The sequence below is a fragment of the Aedes aegypti genome, chromosome 2 (assembly GCF_002204515.2).
Source record: "Aedes aegypti strain LVP_AGWG chromosome 2, AaegL5.0 Primary Assembly, whole genome shotgun sequence".
NCBI lineage: Eukaryota > Metazoa > Arthropoda > Insecta > Diptera > Culicidae > Aedes > Aedes aegypti.
Window position 1 is genome coordinate 180,470,514 of NC_035108.1, and position 18,481 is coordinate 180,488,994.

The following is an 18,481-nucleotide window of genomic DNA, read 5'->3' on the forward strand; positions in this document are numbered from 1 at the left end:
ATTCCTTCAGGAATTTTGCCCGGGACTCCTCCAAGAATTTCCCCGAGATTTTCCCAGGATTTCCTCCATTATTCTTCCAGGAATTTATCCGAGATTCCTCCAGGGTATCCTCCAGGATTCTCCCAGGAGTTTTGTCCGGAACTCCTCAAGGAATTTCTCTGGGGAATTTCCTCAAGGAATTTCACCGGGATTCCTTCATAAACTTCACCGGGATTCCTTTATGAACTCAATCGGGTTTTCCTCCGAGATTACTTCACGATTTTCACCACGAATGTCTTCAGGCATTCCAACAGGTGTTCCTCCAGAAATTCCTTTAGGAATTATTACAAGAATTTTTCCAGAAATTCCACCAAGAATTTCTAAAAGAAAATTTCGCAGATATTTTCTTAGGAATTCCTCAAGGAGTTTGTCAATAGATTTCACCAGGGATTTCTCCAGAAATTTATTCAGGGATTCCTCCAGGAAAATCATTGAGGGATCTAGGGATTTCACCAAAAAAAAAAACCTTTAAAAACTTTGTCCAGTCATTACAACAAGAAAACCATTTATATTATTACCTCCGGGAATCCCACCAGAATTTGCTTTAGAAATTCCTTCAGAGATTCTACCATAAATTCCACCAGAATTTCCACCAAAATTATCTCAGGAATTCCACCAGGAATATCTCCGGGAATTCCTCCATAGATTCCACACAGACAAACAGACGTCACACTCTCATCATTGTCCATCGACCACCTTTTTAACGGTCGATTCAAAAATATGGTAGGTGGCCAATCCGCAACCCGCAGCGCTCGCATCGTTTTTGTTCGCGTTTGACGTTTACACACTACCGCCATCTGTTGGCCCGTTGGCTAAATACACTAATTTTAGCATTGGGCGTACATGTCCTCGTAACTATGATTTGGATCGAGATTTGCACCACCATACAGAGGACTTTCTTTAAGGTGAAACATCTCAGAATCCAAAGATGGCCGGCACAATGGCCGACTTGTGGCCCTACTCACGATTTCAAAGGCACAAAACTGGAGGAATAGTTGGCAAACGTTTCTGATCTTCTTATTTTAAGCTTTCTGCTAGTGCACAAAGCCAAAATAAAAAGTGCACGGTTGTTGGATGCTTTCTTTGTGAGATTTGTGCCTTTGAAGTTTTAGTGCAATTTTAGAAGTTGATTCAAAACTTTTTCACCTTAATGTATAATAGGTTTTTAAAGAATACAAATCAATAGTATAATTTATGATTACAATTATAATTTAAAAAATAAATGAATTTCAATTTAAGTTAATGAATTATTTAAATTGAAGTTTTGAACAAACTAAAACTTAGTATGAAGTTAGCCTAAGGTGAAGATGCATCGAAGCCAAACCTCAAATTTTCAAGAACACAAATCTAGAGAACTAAAAATCCATTCAAGCTGGAAACTTAATCGATTGGTCACCACCAGCGTGCGACCAATCGCTTAGGTTTTCAGCTCGAACTGCTGCGCGGTCTGGTTCTCTAGATTTGTGCTCTTGAAAATTTGAGGTTTGGCTTCGATACATATTCACCTTAAGGTGAAACATCTCGGAATCCAAAGATGGCTGGCACAATGGCCGACTTCTCACCCTACTCACTTTTTCAAAGGCACAAAACTGGAGAAATAGTTGGCAAACGTTCCTGATCTTCTTATTTTAAGCTTTCTGCTAGTGCAGAAAGCCAAAATAAAAAGTGCACTGTTGTGGAATGCTTTCTTCGCGAGATTTGTGCCTTTAAAATTTTAGTGCAATCTTAGAAGTTGATTCCAAACTGATTCACCTTAATCATTTCAGACTGATTTCACTTTGTGTAAATAAACATTATTTTTGACCAGCATAGCCATACATTTTCTCACTGTGCGCTAAAAATAGGCGACTGAACTCAGCTTGGATCAGCACTAAACAGCAGCTGAATAATGCTTGTTCAGTTGTTGTTTAGCGTACCATGTGCTGATTAGACGATGTCAAATAGAAGCTCAAACATGATCAACATTCAGCTATGAGAGGTTTATATTTTGCACTGGACGATTTATTCATTAATTCTAGGATGGCGCAGATGGCAAGGCATACCGCTGACGATTGGAAGGTCTCGAGTTCTAACTCAGTTACCAGGCGATTTTTAAATATAGTTGTTATATCATGATAATTGTGTACACTAGATTTGAAGCGCCTAGAAAAATATTTTATTGTTTTTTTATTTGTTTTTAATTATTTTTGGACCAGTCGTATAAAATCTGAACTAAATGCTTGTAAAACGTTTTAAATGCTGAAAAATAAAGTTGGAATTCAACGACATGCTTTAAAGTTTCTCCAAATTTGTGTGAACAACGCCTGAACAAAGGTTGGCCATGAAAATTATTAAAATGTTATTGAACACGATGCTGAATAAAACTGCCATAATGGTGTTTATTAAATGACTGAAGGCCTAAACGCAATGATAGCGGAACGGCAACGGAATGCGGAACCGGTTCGCCAGCATGAATCGCACCATCTCGACTGAGCTGTCAATGAATGAAAGTGAACCAACACTGAGTCGACTAGCATACTATAGTTCATACTGGCGAACCGGTTCCGCTTTCCGTTGCCGTTCCGTTGTCATTGCGTTTGGGCCTTGAATATTAGTTGGGCGGTGCTTCAATTACCGTTATTATAAAATAAAATATACCATTCAAACGGCAGTCGGCAGTTGATTCCTGTTGTTGACGTTGTTCTGCAACTCTGAGCCGAATTTGAAAAAACAAAATCTTAGTCAGAGTTTTAACTTACGCCCTTTTCAAGTTAATATGATGGAAATCATATGATGTATCCCAAGTAACACAGCTAGTTATATATTAGTAAATAATTCAAGTTTTGAACATATTCCGTTGTATTTTTCCAGTAATATTTACTTCATATCTGACACTTATAAAGCTAAAACAGCGCAAAAAATGGCGTCTTATATAACATCTTATAAGTCTGACAACTATTCATAATCACCTACAATTGACGATTTATAAACAAATTCTCAACATAATAAAGATGACCATATGAGCTGTGATGGTCATTTGTTCTAATTAGGTTATTTTTCAGCACAAAATACTCACAAATCAAGTGTATATAACGATATATTTCATTTGTCGTAATTGAGCTATTTACAAGTGAAAACCAAATATAAGGCACAAGATGATCAGTTTATAATACAGGCAAATGTTTTGGTTGTTTTGACGTTATTTGTACGCTATATAACTTGAAAGACACATTTGTATTACAAACTAACTGATCAGAACGTCCAATGTCAGCAAAACGAAAGGAACTTACAGACAAATAAAAACAAAATTGTCTTCAAAAAAGGCATAGCAGCCACAACCTTAAAAATGTTTTCCAAGTTAAGAAATAAATTGAATTTGAATATTATTGAGATAAAGAAAAATAAAAAAGGACCATGTCTAGCGATATTTGGGACGTTCAATATGCGATTTAAAATTTATGGTGAAACTTTTAATTTCACTCTTAATTAATTCATGGGCCATCATAATAATTAATATATTTAATACAAATCCACCCACATCGTGCTGTTTTGTGAAGTTTGCTTCAATTCTCAAGAAAAAACAATATGGCTGATTTTTAGTTGAACTTACAGTGCCATCCGAAAATATTCGAACGCTTCAATTATTTTATCAAACTATGATATTGATCTGCTCACATTGCTCACACTTCAAATTGTTACTCAATTTTGTTATACAGTGGGGATTCGCTCGTTGGAGCTCCGCTACATGGAATGACTCGATGGTTGGATGTTCGCTGGTTGGAAAATATTCCAACTAAAAAGCACTCGAATGTCAAAACTAGATGTCAAACTGACTCTGACTTCTGAGCATCGTCGCATTGAAGTCTCCATATATAGAATAAATGTGCATTCATATGTGCGAATCGTGACAATTTGCTCTCAAGCTGCGTTAGTCTGCAGCATTTTCACCTGCTGTCAGTCGTTCCAACTAACGGGACGGATTCGCTAGATGGAAGGCAGTTGTGTTCCAACCAGCGAATCCCCGCTGTACCTTATGTCAAGAATGCACAATTCATTAAATTGGATCTTGACTTCTAACCAAATTAATCTACTTAATATGATCGATTTGCAGCTTTGAACTAAGTTGATTCAAATTCTCGACCGGTACTGTAATCTAGATTATTTCTCGCGCAACTTTTCAAAACGACCTATCTAACAATTCACACATTTCGATAAAATCGAGCTTGAAGGTTGTGAAAATATATTTTGAAACTGTATCAAACTGAAACAATTTTTCCCCACTGTGTTGCTTGCAGAGGGAAGCAGTGTGATAGAGTTCAACGTAAGAGTTGACATGTTGAAAATTTATTTGAAAATTACACTAAAATTTATGAAAACATCAGATAGGACGTTTTGACCAAAAATATGTACATAGGATGAATCACATAGGTCGTTTTGTTTCAACAATTGTTACATTGGATATTCACTTTGGTCATTTTGTTTCGGTTATAGTAACATAAGACATTTTGATTTGTGCACACAGCAAGCTTATTTTATTGCATTTTGTATCCACGTGCGCAATCATTCAAGTTGAAGGCTCATTTTGTTGCGGTGTGCCAATCGGAGACACCAGCTGTGCTTTGTTTTGATTCATTCGATCCCACGACGTCACTTTTTCCCCTCCGTCTATGTGTCCTATGTAACAACAGAAGGAGGGGAAACGTTGAGCTGTATGTAGGACATTTTGCTCCCTCACTGATTCTCCCTAAATCTACACCCCCCCCCCGTTTTTATGAGGGTTTTGCCCACATGATCATGTGTGAGTTTCCCACAGCATGACGTGGTGGTGGTGACGGCTGTGTTGCAATCAGCACCAGCCGTCGGTGAAAACAAGAAATTGCGGTGGGGAATGATAACGATGACGACGCCGTCCATCATGTTGTAGGAACTTGAGAAAGGAGCCAGCGCCTAACAAATACATACAGCTTCTCCTCTCTTAGGTGATTGATCGTTCTGCAAATATGTGCGAGCAAGTCGCGCATGCACATTGCTCGTATTGTTGCCGGGAAGCATATGCACAGGTCCGTCCCACTCGGGCTCAGATTTGGTACCACTTCTAGTACTGCATTTGGTCCCTCGGTAGTGTAAAAGGTACCCAAGTTTGACAGATCGCAGTACACTTTTCACGGCATTCTAGATTACCTTGTGAGCCATAAAATTTCGGGAAACTGCAAGGAACATGGAGGTCTTTAATGTGTCTTTGATATGCATATATGCTTGATCAACCATGGATCTGAATCTGATTGATACAATGACATCATGATGCTCAATCTTGTGCTCAATATCATTACCCTACATGCACGCACTGCGCTAATAATATGGAAAGAGAAGTTGCAGCTGATCCAATCCAGAGAAACGGTAAAACATGGTTTGGCAAAAAGACCAAAATACAGTTTTGTGTACCTCATTCTCTTTTTGTCACTTGAGCGTTTTCAATTTTGCGATGCAGTGCGACTCTGAAAATATCGACTGAAATGATTGAGAAGCAGTAATTGTGACATTCTATACTTCAGAGTAGTGTCTCAGACACGCGTCTACAAAGCATTCTACCGTTTAAATTCCATTCCAAAGCTTTATTCAGGAACGTCCAATGTAACATTAGAATCGTGTTTATTCATAAATGTTACATAGGGCATATGGTTGGTTCTGTGATCAAAGGTCCAATGTAACAATTGATTAAAAGCGATGCAATTTAGAACATTGGTCATTTTGTTAAGCTTTCAATAGACTAATTTATTGTTAATATATCAGAACGAGTGTTCTAGTGTGCTGCTAAGTGGTGCAACACAAATGATTTGCAATGATAATCTCGATTTGTTTACATTTGTTACTTAGGACGTTTTGAAAAGTTACGCGAGAAATGTTTGCGTGTTTTGATTCAGAAATATGTCGAATTAACGTTGTAATTTTATCTTAAGAGCATCTTAACTACAGGTTTTTGATTATCTTATAATAACGTTTAAAATACATCTTTACAACATATTTTCAACATATTCCCCAAAAATTCGATTGTTTTTGTTTTTTCGATAATAGATAATAATAAACACCCAAATAACTTAAATATAGCTTCTTGCTTAGTGGATAGATTTTCGTCTGTCAAACGTCAAACATCGGTTTACGAATGTCAACATTGTAACATTTGCAGTAATGTTGACGAACATAACTCGCGCAGCAGCTTTTTTTTTATTCAAACAGTTTCATCGATTTGAGGCGTATTCGACTATAATTATTCTTGCCCCCACAGAGGAAAAAGTTGCTCTATCTCAATATTCATCATAGGGATATGTTTCCTGCTTTGAAATTATGTTGATTCCGGTGACAAACAGATGACCCTTGTATACAAAATGCTCGGGACTATGTGATGTGCCAATCACGTTGCTAATATCGTCAGGAAGTGAAACTTTTTAACGTTTATTTTTCAAGGCAGCTGTAGCAAAATTCGTAAATTACATCTCTAGAACAGATAAGCAAAGTTGGCAGAATTTGTGTTCACCTTGAAAAAATACTTATTTTGTCTTTTTGCTGTACTCTCTGTGACCACATCTCTTTCAATTTTTAGGCATATCGTTTTTTTTACAGTTTCTGAGTTTTATACGCCCTTACCGTTGATATTATCAAACTGTTTCTGAATGTAATTTTGAAAAGCAACCGAAAATACGCTAGCAATTTCGTTTTCAACCCATCCTCAATAGTCGAATGATATCAAAATGACACACAAGATTAATCGAAGATGAAGAATTTATCGATGTTTGAAACTTGTATAAAAAACATTTAAAACACACTATTACAACTTGCATTTTGTTACTCTGATACATAAAATATAAATCCTTATAAAGCTATATGCATGTTTCTGGAGCGTTAAATTAACCAGGTCAGGTTGTCACTTTAAGATTAAGTGTTTTGAGGTGATGTGTATTTCGATAGCTATTTTATAACTCTTATGTAACACAAGATGTTATGAATTTACCATTTTAACTCTTATAGGACAAGATCTGGTATCTGTTATTCGAAAAGATGTTTTCGGTGTTACTTGGGATGCCACTTTAACTTGTTTAAACAAACAGATTATACTTGTTTTTAATTATGAATCGTGGTTTACGGCTAACCAGCCGAGTGGAAGTTTAACAACTACCGAAAAGCTAAACATTACATATAATTTTCGATTGGATTAGATGGACAAATTGATGTGAAGATTTGCGAAAAAGTTACACGTCTTCTCAGTGAAAATCGAACTCACGACTCCCCGATCTCTAGTTGGGGCGCGTTACCACTACGCCATGAGAGGACTCATGAAGTTAACCTGAATTCGATTTCGGCTCAATAATCACGTGGTCTTTTTTCACAAAGTGCACCTTTTTCGGAAGAATTAGATGCCCATCCAAACACAACGCTTTCTATATATATCAAATGCCTAGCCCGAGAGCGCATTATTTTTTAGGTAATGAAATAGCAAACAACACTAGCCAGCAACTGTACTGGCTGAGGTTTCTATTGTGTGGGCTTCCAATGGGTCGCGACGTTCTCAAACGACCGGTTACGGAACATGAGTCTCAATGCACGAAAAATGATATCTGTCAATCTAAAGCCTGTTAGTGAGTTTAGGAAATTGTTCAAAGCATTCAAAAATGTATGAATAATTCTTCGGCAGGATATTTAGATACGCCCTTTTGAAGCGCATGGATAGAATATTGCATGGTAAATTCCGTTCCATCTATGACCAAACGGTTAGGTGCGTATTATACCCAGGTAACATTGGTAGCTGAATAACGGTTTATTCAGCGGAAAAGCTGCTGTATAAACGTATATTAGCTTAATAAGATATTATTCAGCTATCATCGTTACTTGGGTATATTATATTTACGAATCTAACTAAAAACCTTGCGAATCCAACTACAATCCTCGCGAATCCGACGGAATCCACCCAAGAGTTTTTATATAAAACTAGTGGTCCCGGCAAACTTTGTCTTGTCATTGAGTAGGCTGTTAAAATATACCATGGAACGTCCCATACAAAATGACAGTTCCGTGCACTTAATTTTTTACGATTTTCCTGTTCAATATCCTGTGGTTTTTATATTCACAAACACTTTGGTACACTTTAGGAACATGACTATAGAAGAATTTTTAAAATGTGGTAGCCCGTTCTCAAGCCATTTCGTGACATACAAACACCATTCCATTTTTATTTATATAGAATATAGATGTTATTAATTTAATTTTGCATTTTTCACACATAGAATATTTCATCCAACGATTCACCGAAAGGTTAACCTATGATTCAACTTTCTACCACCGACAAACAGACGTAACACTTTGATCATCTTAGAACGTAATTCCAATAATTAGTAGTTGGCTGGTTAACGGATCGCTTGTGCTACTAGCCTTGTTTTTGCTCGAGTTTGACGTTGGCGTTTGGCCAAAATACAGTGTTTGAACTTTGCTGCTTATATGTTAGCGTGACTATGTTACAAAATGATACTTAACAGCTAGATGTTTGTTTGCCCATAATTCTACCAGCAGAATCATGTTTTTACCATAATACCTTATGCAACATACAATGCATTTTAAATTTTCATACAGAGCGACAGCCCGTTGGTTGTTGCGTTCTCAGCTCCATGCAGATGTTCGTCATAGTGCTCCTATATTTATTCTCACATATTTTGGCTCGTGATACGATGCATTTGTGGGTTGTGTTAAGCTGCATGACAAATTGACAAGTTTTGCGCTTCTACTGTTTTTAAAATGAATAATTAACTGATTACAAAAATATTAACTACAGTACAATTCTAATGGATCACAACTAAAATTAACTCAAGAGATACAATTAACACAACTCAAAGATTAAGTATGCATATCAGATTATCAAATATCTCGTAAACTTTAATCGTTTGATGATTTGACATTTCAATAAATCTATGAGATTTTTTTTCTACCGTTCTACTGTTATTTTATTACGATGGTTCATGTTATTAAGATATATTTTTTTAAATTATAGTTGAAATATAGCAATAATACCTATACAACCATTTCACAATAAGTAATAAAATTCCTCAAGGAAATGGACTCTCTGACGAAAATGTAGTATTCAGCGTTTGGGTTTGAGGAAGCAATAAAACATTTAAAACATTTCTTCTTTCAGAAATTTGAATTGGAGAACAATTCATACCTGTTCCAATATGGGCCAACCGTGGGAACAACGGAGTTCAGACAGGCCTTGGCCGATTTCTTGTCTGAAGGCTATCAGTCGAAAGTGAATAAGTAAGTCAATACATTAAAGCTCAATACATATGTGAAATAATTATGACCGAATTCATCCAGATCGGACCTGGTGCAAACATCGGGAGCAACACATGGTCTACATCTAATTCTATCGACATTGATAGATATGACTGGCGTTATCTTCGTAGACGAAGTCACATACATGATAGCCTTAGAGGCTTTCCGCCAATTCGACTTAATGAAAATTGTACCAGGTTTGCGATACAATGCATTATGATGAGTGATGTTACCTATATTGATACATTTTTAGTACCCTTAAAATCTGACGGTCCTGACCTAAACGTCCTTAGCACATTGATCGAAAAGCACAAGTTTAAGTCGAATGGAAACAAGCTTTTCTGGGGCGTCTATTACACTATCCCAACATTTCACAACCCAACCGGAATACTATTTTCGGAAGGTAATCCTGGTATCTTTGTATGCACAATCTTATCTCATAATTAAGCTTGTTTTTTGCTCACAGACACTAATAAAAAATTGATAAAATTGGCCAGATCAAGCGACATATTGATTGCATGTGACGATGTATACAATTTGCTGTACTACTCATCTGATAGCAAGGATGTTCCTCAACTACCACCAAAACGTCTGTTCGCATACGATATTGATGATATCGAGAGCAATGGCTGGAAAGGTAACGTTATCTCCAATGGATCTTTTTCGAAAATTTTGTCTCCAGGAATTCGTCTCGGATGGATGGAATGCCCTCCTCGATGTTTGGAAATATTTCGTGCAAGGTAACTTAAGAATTTGAAACAATTTAAAATAAAAGAATTCATTATCTCTTCTATTCTCAGTGGCGTACTCAAAAGTGGAGGTGCAGCCAATAACTATACCGGCGGGATTGTAACAAGTATGATTCAGCTAGGATTGGCTCAGCAACAACTCAATCTATATGCACTAAAATATGCAGAACGTCTTCGAGCAGCATGTCAAGTGTTACGCGAGAATCTACCGAATCAATGTTCCTTTGTGGCACCAAATGGAGGTTATTTCATTTGGATTCGGTTCCCAGATGAAATCGATTGCACTGATTTTAATCAGTATTGCATTGAAAATTTCAGCGTCTCGGCTATAGCCGGGAATAGATTTTCCTCAGGTGGATCACACAAAAATTATATGCGACTGACTTTTGCCTTTCATGATCCTGATTTTTTGAAGAAAAGCATTGAAAAGTTTTGTAAGGGCATTGAAAAGTATCTGGGTAAAATGGCAAATTAACTTTTTCGAAAATGGCCAAGCCTATAACGAGTGTTCAGTAAAAAATGAAATTGATTTCAATACCTTTCTGTAATTAAAGTAAAAAGCGTTTTTTTTTCTCTCCAAGAGAATTCGCTCTTGAGTCCCTAAAAATGGGTAGCATGTTTGTTTTCGCTCGGGTACTGTCACTTTAATCGAAGATGGCGTCGAAACAGTATGCACTCTGCGAGCGTGTTGTACGGTTTTACGTACGTTCCGAAAGAAAGGAACCCGACCTACTACCTACCCCAGTGCCAGTGTTTTTTTTTTTTTTTGAACATTAAACATTATGTTTTACTGAATTCGTTGAAAAATAATTTTTTACTGTATGAATAAAAAAAAACTTTTTTTTCATTGTACCCCCGTTATGTTCCGATTTGAACTAAATTTTCATAGAAGGTGAAAGCATTGAAAAATAGTGAGATGGAATTGACCGTGATATGAGTGGTTGAAGGAAATTTATTCAGTGTTACGTCTGTCTGTCTGTGTCTGTGTTTTCATCAAACTTGTTCATCTCATCTAAATGTACAACTCTGCTAAAAGCACTATCAAGTTAATTTTTCTTTTTTTGTCAATTATAAGTTTGATAACAAACTTATTTCAGTTACACCGTTGTTGCGTTTGAACTCGTGAAAGGAAAGAAAGTACAATATAAATAAGGTAGAAATTCAAATTTCAATTCATTCAAATCGGTCCATGAATAACTAAGATCTTAGCCTAAAAAGTTCTCCATTTTGTATACACTGTAGAAAATAAATTGTGAAATCACGCGGTTCTTGCTACACCTCACTCACTCGTGTCGTGAGCATTGTGTAAAACTTAACGTGACGAAACAAGATATTACAATTCACTTAAAAGGCATTTCAGGAAAAACAAAAAAAAAAACAATATGTGTATGCTATGATTAAAAAATAATAATAAAATGCGAAACATATTTATCGAAAGTTAATTGCCCCCTTGTTTGTTTTCTTTGAAGATACCGAAAATTATAAATAAGAAAAAAAAGCTACTTTTCCAAAATATTGTTCAATGTCCCAGAGAATAGATTAAGGACAAAAGATGCATTTAAAGTTTTAAAGTGTGACAAAGTGAAACGGTAAAACTTTTGACAAAAACTGTCTTGTAAAAACTTATTTGTATTAGTTGGATCTAGTTATCGTTTACATTTCTAAATACAGAAATTCAGGTGTTCATGCGGTGGTGAACGTGTTAAATACACATTTTCAAGCAAACTTGTTGAAATTGGATTTTCCATAATTCTGAAATTAGTCGATTTAGAGCAATTCCTCCAAATCGAAATAGGGCGGTCCATGGAAACTGGTTTTCTGGATCAAAAGATTTCAATTTGAAAATCTTATCAAATAAAGCAATGAAGTACATTGAAAGCTTCTGAAAACGCGGTACTTTTATAAACACACAAAACCTCGCTATCTTCTTCCGGTTTAGAGTTATCGTGTATATCTTTTGACAACCTACGGAAGAAAAAAAATATCTTTATTAGTGAATAGTATATTTCTTAATTTTTGGAAATCTTCTTCTTTTTAGCACTACGTCCTCATTGGGACAGAGTCTGCTTCTCAGCTAGGTGTTCAATGAGCCTTTCCACAGTTATTAACTAAGAGCTTTCTTTGTCAAAGTTGCCGAGTACGATGATACTTTATGCCCAGGGAAGTCAAAGAAATTTTCTTTACGAAAAGATCCTGGACCGACCGGGAATCGAACCCAGATACCTGACTTTGCTTTGTAGACGTAGACTCTAGCCACTCAGCTATAGAAACCTATCACACTAATTGGATTTTACCCCGTCGTTTGGCATAATGAGTGATTTAGAATGAATATCCCAGCTAACATTCACTCATTTAAAAAACACCATTATGGCAGTTTTATTCAGCATCATGTTTAATAACATTTTAATAATTTCATGACCAACATTTGTTCAGGCGATGTTCACACAAATTTGGAAAAACTTTAAAGCATGTCGTTGAATTCCAACTTTATTTTTCAGCTTTTAAAACGTTTTACAAGCATTTAGTTCAGCTTTTATACGACTGGTCCAAAAATAATTAAAAACAAAATTTGTTAATAAAAAACAAAAAAATATTTTTCTAGGCGCTTAAAATGTAGTGTACACAATCATCATAATATAACAACCATATTTAAAAATCGCCTGGATACTGGCTTCGAACTCGAGACCTTCCAATCGTCAGCGGTATGCCTTGCCATCTGCGCCATCCTAGAATTAATGAATAAATCGTCCAGTGCAAAATATAAACCTCTCATAGCTGAATGTTGATCATGTTTGAGCTTCTATTCGACATCGTCTAATTAGCACATGGTACGCTAATCAACAACTGAACAAGCATATTATTCAGTTGCTGTTTAGTGCTGATCCAAGCTGAGTTCAGTCGGCTGTTTTTAGCGCACAGTGAGAAAATTTGCGTCAATGATGGTCAAAAATAATTTTTATTGACACAAAGTGAAATCAGTCTGAAATGATTAAGGTGAATATGCATCGAAGCCAAACCTCAAATTTTCAAGAGCACAAATCTAGAGAACCAGACAGCGCAGCGGTTCGAGCTGAAAACCTAAGCGATTGGTCACCAATCGATTCAGTTTTCAGCTTGAACGGATATTTAGTTCTCTAGATTTGTGTTATTTGTGGATATTTAGTTCTCTTTGAGGTTTGGTTTCGATGCATCTTCAGCTCAAGTTAACTTCATAAAAAGTTTTAGTTTGTTCAAAACTTCAATTTGAATGATTCATTAACTTAAATTGAAATTCATTCATTTTATAAATTATATGTGTATTGATTAATTATATTATTGATTTTTATTTTTCATAAGCCTATTATGCATTAAAGAAATAGTCCTCTGTATGAATATATTTAAATCATTTGAAGTGTTCTGAGCACTATGCGCCTGAATAGAAAAATGTTCGAATATCTTGACGCGTGGGATTTTTTTTTTTTCAGAAATGGCCAAATAAATCATTTTTTTTAGATCGCACTATTCGGTTGTGAAGAAATGTCATTTCAAATGTAGCTATACAAATTTATTTAATCAATTATGTCAAAGAAATTTCCACTTTTCTTGTACGGAACATCCCGATCAGGCGAAAAAGCCTTAGCAATAGCAAATTATAATATGGATAGCTAAAAGTAATATTAACTTGATAGATATAATATATAAAAGATCTGAAAATGATATTATTAGCTATGATATTATTAATGATAAAATTAACTACATACAAAGAACCAACGAAATTTTGATGTTGTCATCAGATTTTTTATGTCAATCAAGTCAATACCACGCTTTGTTTGTCAGCACTTCGTCCAAATATGAATACATAGCTTAAATGTTTGTTTTTGTTTTTCAAAATAATCCTACATTTCTGGAGGATGGCCATGTTTATTTTCTGAACAGCTATTTAAAAAGTTTTGAGAAAGCATAAGTTATAAGCTTTAAAATGCGTTCGGAACTCAACACGAATTTCGCATATTTTGTGCAATTTATGAAATTTAGCTACCGTTTTGTCTCAAATTCCGAACAGACTCATATTCCGAACACTTGGTTTTTGTATGGCAATTTGGTTAAAATGTTTCGCTGAAATATGTCATCAAATTACAAGGAAATGGCAGTCAATTCCAATTCAATTTGAACGTATTTATCCAATCTATTTTATACCTCGGGAGTAGTGACGATTCTCTAGTTCGAGACCATTAAAACTAGCTCAGATAAATTTATTTGCGAAATTATTCATTTGAATACAACTTATTCTTACTGTTCGGAATTTGAATCAAGGTGTTCGGAATATGAGACAGAATTAACTCAGTGTTCGGCATTTGAATCAAAATGTTGTTCCATACTTTTACGTAAAAACTATATTAAACAAGTTCAACACACAATTATAGGGGCCCAGATAGCCGTAGCGGTAAACGCGCAGCTATTCAGCAAGACCAAGCTGAGGGTCGTGGGTTCGAATCCCACCGGTCGAGGATCTTTTCGGGTTGGAAATTTTCTCGACTTCCCTGGGCATAGAGTATCATCGTACTTGCCACACGATATACGCATGCAAAACTGGTCAATCGGCATAGATAGCTCTCAGTTGATAACTGTGGAAGTGCCCATAAGAACACTAAGCTGATGAGCAGGCTCTGTCCCAGTTGGGATGTAACGCCAGAAAGAAGAAGAACACACAATTTTATCGACAAACCCAACAGCAAACAGCTAGGCTTTGCGGAGAAATTAAAATTTCCACAAATATTATCTAATCTATGTCTATCAGATGCATTTGAAGTCACTGTTGGCCTTAAGTGTTCGGAATATGAGTCAAAACGGTATAGTGTGATCGCTTTTACAAGGCTTATTTATTGCTGAATAATGTGTTTGTTAATCGTCATTTAGGCCTCTATTAGATCAACTGTTCTTATAATATACTGAAGCTGAATTAGGATTTTATAAGATACTTATTCAGCTCTTATTCATGCTTGTGTTAAACATGCTGAAGTGCGACGCAAGTAAAACGTTAGCTCGTCTTCTGAATATCCTTGGAATATTGGCTTTTTAATTGGGGAAAACATGTCTTGTTCAGCTCATTAGGAAAACAATTCTGACTAGTCGATTGATAATTTTTGGAAACTTTTAATGAGTGGCGATTCAACTTTTGTTCATTCTAATGCATAACGTTGAACATTGACCTAAGGTTGTGTTACAAAAGCACCTTCTCAGCTCTTTATAGAGCAAAATTTCGGCATATTTTTATTATTTATTTATTTAAATGAGCATACCTTCTTCTTCTTCTTGGCATTAACGTCCTGACTGGAACAGAGCCTGCTTCTCAGCTTAGTGTTCTTATGAACACTTCCACAGTTATTAACTGAGAGCTTTCTTTGCCTAAGTTGCCATTTTCGCAGTCGTATATCGTGTGGTAGGTACGATTTTACTTTATGCCCAGAGAAGTCAAGGAAATTTCCATTACGTAAAGATCCTGGACCGATCGAGAATCGAACACAGACACCTTCAGCATGGCTTTGCTTTGTAGCGTGTAGCCGCGGACTCTAACCACTCGGCTAAAGAAGGCCCTGAGCATACCAATACTTCTGTTTTTGTAATTATAAAAAAAACCTTGAATGGTTTGATACTGAGAATGTTGTTTTTTAAATACGGAGGATCTGTCCTGTTTTTCCAAGAATATCCCTGGCAGAAACTTGTTGAAGCCAAAAAGCAAAATTAAAAAAAAAATCCAACGAATTCTGCAGCGGAAGTTTTGGTGTTCTAAGACACATTCATAGATAAATGATAGTAAACCCTGAAGGAAGCATAAGATGAAGTCCTGAAACATCTCTTGAACCCTTAGAAAAATCATTAGATTTTTAAGGGAAACTACAGGATTAATTACTCTTGACTACTCTTAAAAGATTCCGTCGTCTCATCAAGAGTAATCGAAGATTGACAGGTCACCAAAGTTGTATAAAACACTGGTTTAATTGATGTTTACATGAAATTTAAGGTATTATTTATAAAACTTTTTTTGTGATCTAATCCAGCAAGCTCGCAAAATAGGACTTCAACTTTCATTTCAGATATAATTTGGTTGAAATTTCTCGATAAAACTTAGAATGAAGCGATTTTTTTCAACATGCTTGCAGTCTCCATGCAAAACTTTTCGTTTCTCTTATATGGCAAAATACAACACTTTTCTAAAACCCCAAAAAATATCTTTTGAGCATCGATAGTATTATAAACTTTGCTGATAAGTATTGTTATACACACAAAGTTTGAATTCTGCGGCAAATTGAGCAAATAAATTGCCTCACAAGCTGGCAAACTTGCATGCAAGTTGGCTGATGTAGACAAATTTTGCATTTTCAACAGCCAATATCTAAAAACTAGACGTGTTATGATATTTCTGAAAGCGGCAATGGACTCAGCAATCCTTAATTTAGTCAATAGCGGTATTTTGACGCTTGAGACAAAAACGTGTTCCGCAGTGTAATTGGTCATCATGATCCAGTGATATTCCAAAATTCCTTGGGAGACTGACGCGTAACCATAACCCATTTCTTAGACTATATTTTGTTATCGTATTCGGATGTTCATTCTTCCGATTGATACATTAATAAAAGCATGTCGTGAAAAACTTAAACAATTTGGTGCAGCCGTCTTTGAGTAATGAGCATTTAGGTTTCTGGTACCTCGTTGGCCTAATCAAGATCTTGAAAACTTTAAAAACATCATATCATAATTTTCAGATATCTCCAAGAACACTTAACCGATTTGAGTGATTTTTTCTGAGTAGATCCTTATTATTTGGAGTTGTATAGTCCATATTTTAGTTTTTTGATTAATTGACCAGAAACAAAATGGCCGCCAAACATATTTTGTATGAAGAATGTTGGTCCCCAAGGAACATTGGAATATCTTCAAAACCAGATCACCAATGATTAATATCAACAAGAATTCTCGAAAACTTATTCTAACAGACTCAAGTCAAAAAAGTATACAAACTTACTTTATCGATTCTACGTGTTTCGCAGACGAAATTCTACACGTTGCGCTCTGAACCAACTCGATTTTTCACTTTTAAAACGTTTAATTTCCGGATTTACAAAACGACGAAAGTAAGATTCTCAACTTTCGCAACCTAACCACTACTTTCGCCGCCCCGCTGTATGGAGAGACAAAGTGACTTAACCACGAATCAAAACAAAACACTACTTGAGCCGATTTTACACTGGTAGAAAAACGTCGAAAGTAACTAAATAAATCGGCTTATCATTTTGTAATATTTTTTTTTGTGGGAAATAACAGGAACTCCCTAGTTTTTGAACGCGAGCTTAATGTTTGCAAAATTTAAGCGATGTACACGGCGAAAAAAATTTAAAAAGTTGATTAATTTTAAAACAGTTTTAAAAGACAGGTTGTGATTCTTCTGAATTAATTTTCTCAAAACCATATGAAAGTTACTTACGTCGATTTGAAAAAGTAATCGAGAATTTTTAATCTAGATGAGTTTTTTGAGAACCTGTGAAAAAATGGTACAACAAAAAAGTTATCACGGTATGAATGAGCTGCTGGTAGAGGGACTAAGTAGTTTATGTAGTTAATCATAAATTTAAAGCTGTTTCTAAAGGAATTTCTTGAAAATGCATAATAAAGAAAAGAATAAAGAAAAAATATAATTCCTTAAACCGAATTCCGGATTTATCTTCTGACCGAGTTCGAGAGGGAACGTATGATAATTTTCTTAAAAATTATGCAGAAAAAAATCGAAGGTTCCATCTCCGGCGAATTATGCAATCCCTATAAATTTCCCTGTATGTTCTGTATTAGAAGTCTTGAAACAATACATGAAGCCTTGTGTTATGAAGAAAGTTCTGATAGCACTTCAAAGATACAATCCCAAACAAAAACCTTCAGTTATTGCTGGAGACTCATTGAAGAAATTTGGGGTATTCGGAGAAACTGTTTATTATATTTGGAGTAAATATTTATGATTTTTGTAAGAATTGAAAGAAAAAACATCTAGACAAATCTGAAGAGGAATTTCTTAGATATATGTGGAGCTATCTTTTATTCATTTTTTTGACATATTCTTCGATAACTTGGCGTAAAATATTGCTGACAGATTACACTCGAGTTATATTGAAGGTATGAATAGAATCTTCAAATGGTATCTGGTGAGATCTTGAGTAGAATTCTATTTTTTTTTCTATGACATTTGTTCCAATGTTTCAACATTGGATATTATATGTAACTTATTAGTACTTTATCAGGAAAGGAGATATTTTGAATCCTCTACAGAGCTTTCTTCCTGCTATTATAACAGCTGGTCCATGTTAGTACAGCATACAACATGGTTGGCCTGAAAATTTGTTTGAACTTCAAAAGCTTGCCGTAGTTGTTCA

At 35.5% G+C, this 18,481-nt stretch overlaps 1 protein-coding gene across 1 annotated transcript in view; it reads left to right on the plus strand.

Annotated features, from left to right (window-relative positions):
- The window catches only part of LOC5577315 (uncharacterized protein YER152C), a 35,840-nt gene extending 24,331 nt beyond the window's left edge, over positions 1-11,509 (plus strand). Inside the window, exons 2-6 of the mRNA XM_001663298.2 lie at positions 9,197-9,315; positions 9,376-9,530; positions 9,587-9,736; positions 9,800-10,073; positions 10,134-11,509. Coding sequence (XP_001663348.2) covers positions 9,197-9,315; positions 9,376-9,530; positions 9,587-9,736; positions 9,800-10,073; positions 10,134-10,557 — 1,122 coding nt within the window. The 3' untranslated portion in view covers positions 10,558-11,509. The remainder of the gene's footprint in view (positions 1-9,196; positions 9,316-9,375; positions 9,531-9,586; positions 9,737-9,799; positions 10,074-10,133) is intronic.
- The last annotated feature ends 6,972 nt before the right edge of the window (positions 11,510-18,481 follow it).